Source organism: Electrophorus electricus, chromosome 1 (genome assembly GCF_013358815.1).
Source record: "Electrophorus electricus isolate fEleEle1 chromosome 1, fEleEle1.pri, whole genome shotgun sequence".
NCBI classification, from domain to species: Eukaryota; Metazoa; Chordata; class Actinopteri; order Gymnotiformes; family Gymnotidae; genus Electrophorus; species Electrophorus electricus.
In genome coordinates this window covers 32,542,568-32,547,567 of record NC_049535.1, presented here as the reverse complement: position 1 = coordinate 32,547,567, position 5,000 = coordinate 32,542,568, and the positions used below count along the sequence as shown (strand labels likewise).

Here is a 5,000-nt window from a genome sequence, read left to right as displayed (position 1 = left end):
GTCTGTTGAACAATCACTTTTAACAGGCAACAAAGTATTTACTGCTGTCCTTAATGGCTAACAATACAGCTGATACCGTATGTGTAAAGTATACAACATGCAGTGTAGCCGATACCGAATGGGTAAAGTATACAACATGCAGTGTAGTCGATACCGAATGTGTAAATTATACAACATGCAGTGTAGCCGATACCGATTGTGTAAAGTATACAACATGCAGTGTAGCCGATACCGTATGTGTAAATTATACAACATGCAGTGTAGCCGATACCGAACGTGTAAAGTATGCAACATGCAGTGTAGCCAATACCGAAGGTTTAAATTATACAACATGCAGTGTAGCCGATACCGAATGTGTAAACTATACAACATGCACTGTAGCTGACACTGTATGTGTAAAATATACAACACACATAGTACAACCGATACTGTACATTTAAAATCTAAAACACACAGTACAGCTGATGTACATGTTTTATGTACATACATGTACATAAAACCCACATAGCGCAGCTGATATATGTAAATTATAAAACACTGTGTAACTGATATTGTACATACAAGTATACAACACAAACAGTAGATCAAGTACTGTATATACACTAGAGTGGTGTTTATAATGTGTCAGAGCCCCAGACCCCAATTGAACAGAGGCTTTACTCTGCTAAAGCATGGTGACTAACAGCGTCTACAGTGAAAAATAGGCTTAACCAATCAGGAGCATGATAAGTAACAGGTTTAACCAATCAGGAACACGGTGAGAGTTTTAACTAATCATTGCCGTATTTTTTTTTTTGTTCACTGCATTTAGGCCTATTAATATTTTTGATGTGGCAAAATTGACTGACAGCAGATTATGCTTTAAATAATGAAACAACTAACTCTAATAATGCCCAGTATTGCACTGAACTTGTCCGTTTAATTTTACATATGTTTTTTTCCGAATCCCCCTAAAATAATTGTCGACAGCACCACAGACTCGGGTCAGTCAGTCAGTAAATGAAATGCCTGTTACATGGGTATGTTTTCTCTGCAGTCTTCTAGCCTAATGGTAAGAGTTGCTTCAAACGAAAGCAAAACTCGTTTGTAGCATAATGAGATAGAAATGAGATGAAGTAGATAAAAATGAGAAAGCACACACTAGACCATGCGGTGCAGTAAGCACAGTTACTGCGTGATTTGCGTTTTCTTCACCGTGCACACTGCAGAGGTGTGTGATTTATGAGGAACGGAACGTACATAGCTTCATGCCTCAGAACTGCAGTTTGCACTAGTTATTTTGAGCTCTGCCTCGAGTGTGGATAAGGGTGTAACCTAACGTCCGGGGAAGGTGTGGCCCTGCGTGTTTCCTGCAGAAGAAGTGCACCGCTTCCGCTCCGCTTCTGTCTTACACAAGCGGCGAGGTAAAGACGCGCGCGGGACACGCCTTTGTACCGTGGGACGTCTCGAGAGCGCGGTGCAGTTCAGCATTAAACGCCCAAATATTGTTAGAGCTTAACTTGTACCCTCAGTATAGTAACATAAAATGAAATAAAGAAATAAGATTAAATAAAATGTCTTCATTTGAGCTTAACTTGTCTCCTCAGTATAGTAAAATAAAATGAAAAAAATTGTTTTAAAAAAGATTAAATAAAGGTCATCCACACCTCACGTCACTTCCTTACTGCGTTGACACACGTTTTAAGGCATAGAAATCAATAATGGGGGTTGCTTAATTACGCTGCTTACAGCTATTCGTCATTATTTTACATATCTTACATGACACACATACATTTATTCCAGTGACATGCCAAACTGATGTACAAAGTAGGAACAAATGATGAAAGTAAAAGGATCAGAGGCAAACAATGTAGATCAAAATCTACCAGGCAAGACTTGAGGAACAAGAATAACTAGAAATACTGGGGTGGGGGGTGACTAATAGAATATTATATAGACTCACTCACTCTCACTCTCACTCACTCACTCTCTCTCTCTCTCTCTCTCTCTCTCTCTCTCTCTCTCTCTCTCTCTCTCTCTCTCTCTCTCTCTCTCTCTCTCTCTCTCTCTCTCTCTCTCTCTCGTAAGTGCAAACACTCATCTTTGCAGCCCACTATGCAGGTCTACAACTGGATGAGTCTAGTAAAGAACTAACACACGCACACACTTCACACCTGAAAGCCCGAGTGGCATTATGGTTAGGGTTATATTAAAAGGATTTGGAAAGAGGAAGCAAACTCACAACACCAGGCTGTCACATTTTTTTTGCCGTGTACCAGCTCACTGCATACAAACAGGCAGAACCACACATTCCTGAGGTGCCAATAACACAGAGTAATCTCAGATCATTGTCAGTGAAACTTCCACTGCAGGATTATTCAATTGATTACTCAAACGGAATCTGGGAAGGATCCTCTTTAACTTTGTTAAAAAAATAACTTGTTTTCAAAACACGTTTGGTCCTGTGGTCCTGTGACTCCTCTTAACACTGTCATGCGTGACCCGCTATATAAATCTGTTAGTCAAGAGTTATTTCCTCTGTAACATGTGTTCTAAGTCAGCTCATCTGAAACACAGGAACATTAGTTCTGCAGTTGAGAACCTGATGGACCAACAAACAACCTGTACAGATCGAGAACTTTAGAATTGGTATGAGCACACACGCAAGTCTCAGTGCTTCTGTGTTTGTGTGGGATGTTGTGCGCTCATGAGTGGAACAATAGCTCTAATTCTATTTCTCTTTTATGACATTTCCAGCATTTTAATCAGGTGGTTTCCACAGTCAGGGGCTTGAGTGGAAAGTCTGACCCAAGCCTGCGATTAAGGTGTGTGTGTGTGTGTGTGTGTGTGTGTGTGTGTGTGTGTGTGTGTACGTTTGGAGGTGTACGTACACACCTGAACGAACATACAGCACTCACCAAAACCATGCTGAAGCGTTCCTCCAGCTCATCCTCCGCAGGCATGGGCAGTTTGGGAGGGGCTGTCTTCCTCTTCGGAGTACCCAGAGTAGGGTTCCCCCCACCTGCTGAAACCTGGCGCTCCACACCCTCATGCTGTTCAACACCACCTGCCACATTACCCATCACAACCTTCCGTAGGAATTCCAGGATCCCAGCCTCCTTCGGCTATGGCCAGTTACAAATCCCAGAACTATGGATCTTGGTCAGTGGACTCAGTTTACTCCAGCTGCTCTTTGAGGTTATATGTGTCCACAGCCAGTCAGGGTCAGAAGAGGAGGATAAGCATCTCTTTGATGAGATGCTTACATGTACAGCAAAATTCAAGACGTCACACTGACAACTACAAGCAGTACGTGATTTAAAAGATTTCGTAAATCGGTGAAACTCCGAATTGGGGAAAAAGCCCAAATGTGTTGCAAGAAGCAAAATTATATTTAAAAGCCAACTAAATAAGAAGGGGAAGATGTCCTGTATTGAGATATCTCCTCACAGTTTCAAAATGGAGAGAAACCCCATGCATGCACACAAAGCTGTGCTTGGTAAAAGGAGAACCAGAAATACTACTTACAATGCTAACAATCACCATAAAAACACAATAGAATTCCTTCAGGCAAATCAAAATGTTCACCTCCTTTGGCTCCACACTGCGACCGAATGCTGTGGATCTAAACATTAGGCCTCTGCCTGCTCATCTCGGCCAGGCTGAGTGTGGCAAACACAGAAGTGTCTTCATCATCCCAGGGCATTCACCTACTGACCAAGTGCTCCGGAGACTGTTGTTGGAGAGAGCTCGAGTAACTGAGGTACCTACAAGAATGCTAACGTGAGAGCCGTTACTTGAAAAACGGTTAAGCTTTAACACAAGGGACAGCGCATGAGAGGAAACCACAGCAAAAGCAGAAGCACCAACGCTTCCTGAACACTGCATGCAAAAGAAACTTAGAGAGAGAGAGAAAAAGCATGAGAGAGATTGAGAGAGGAAGTCAAATGACAGGAGTGAGTGTTAAACACAAGTACACATTTAATTGATGCAAGTTTAGTGAGCTCAACATGAAAGATAAAAAAAAGGACTTAAAAAAATACTATTACCTTCTGTCTACGGTAATAGGTTGTAACAAGAGCGACTAATCTACACTTTGGACACACTTTTGCACAATAAACCAGGACGCCGCCGTGTGGCAGAGTGTGGTACTGTTCTTTATTTTTTTTAAATTTGGAATTTAGTGAAGGCATAATTGAGGTTTTTCTTACATATTTTATTGTCCTTAGGTAAAATTCTATGACATCAGTATTATAAACTGAAAATTGAAATCAACATTTAATTTCAAAGGTCAAAATCTCTCTACCATCTCTACCATCACCTACTCTCTAGACCACCCTACTTTGGGTGTAGCTCAGAGGTTAAGGTCATTAGAAGGTTGCTGGTTCAAGCCCCACCACTACCATTTTGCCACTATTGCGCCCCTGAACAAGACCCTTAACACTCAATTGCTCAAGTTGAGTTCAGTCGTAATTGTAAATCGCTTTGGATAGCACCAGTTAGTTACATTCCATAAATGTAGAAAAACACAAGAATGGAAGTAGCAGTCGGTAGAGGGCGATGTTTGTGGCCGATCAGTCCTGTGACTCTAATCCGCTTGCTCTTCGCCACCTATCCTGGCTAATATGAGCTTTCCAAAATGACGGAAACAAGTGCGTCGCCAGAGGATCCCTGGCTCAAAGTAAGCAAATTATTCGTAGCGCTACTTGTTAATTTGTTATTTGTTCAAACCAACCAGGGGGATTGCCCACGTATTTTCGACAGGTCAAAGCACGCTGAAAATTAGCTAGATATTTCTAGATTTTACTGGAGAAATATAGCTAGCAAACCTAGCTAACTAAACAAGGAACTTGACTAGGTAGCTAGCTCGGAGCTAGTCACCTAGCTACCCCACTCCTTCGCTAACTACACTAGCTTCCCTGGTAGCCTCGCTTGGTTATGTCAGCTAGCAAGTAGCAACCAATATTGGCTAATGTATTCTAGCTAGTGAGCTAACTTACAAGCTGGCGCTAACTTAGCTA

At 41.8% G+C, this 5,000-nt stretch overlaps 2 protein-coding genes across 2 annotated transcripts in view; one reads left to right on the top strand and one right to left on the bottom strand.

Annotated features, from left to right (window-relative positions):
• The window catches only part of fmnl1a (formin-like 1a), a 19,085-nt gene extending 15,231 nt beyond the window's left edge, over positions 1–3,854 (bottom strand). Inside the window, exon 1 of the mRNA XM_035523764.1 lies at positions 2,898–3,854. Coding sequence (XP_035379657.1) covers positions 2,898–3,062 — 165 coding nt within the window. The 5' untranslated portion in view covers positions 3,063–3,854. The remainder of the gene's footprint in view (positions 1–2,897) is intronic.
• A 721-nt stretch (positions 3,855–4,575) lies between these two features.
• Positions 4,576–5,000, top strand: part of mlx (MAX dimerization protein MLX) — an 8,023-nt gene continuing 7,598 nt past the window's right edge. Inside the window, exon 1 of the mRNA XM_027030714.2 lies at positions 4,576–4,660. Coding sequence (XP_026886515.2) covers positions 4,619–4,660 — 42 coding nt within the window. The 5' untranslated portion in view covers positions 4,576–4,618. The remainder of the gene's footprint in view (positions 4,661–5,000) is intronic.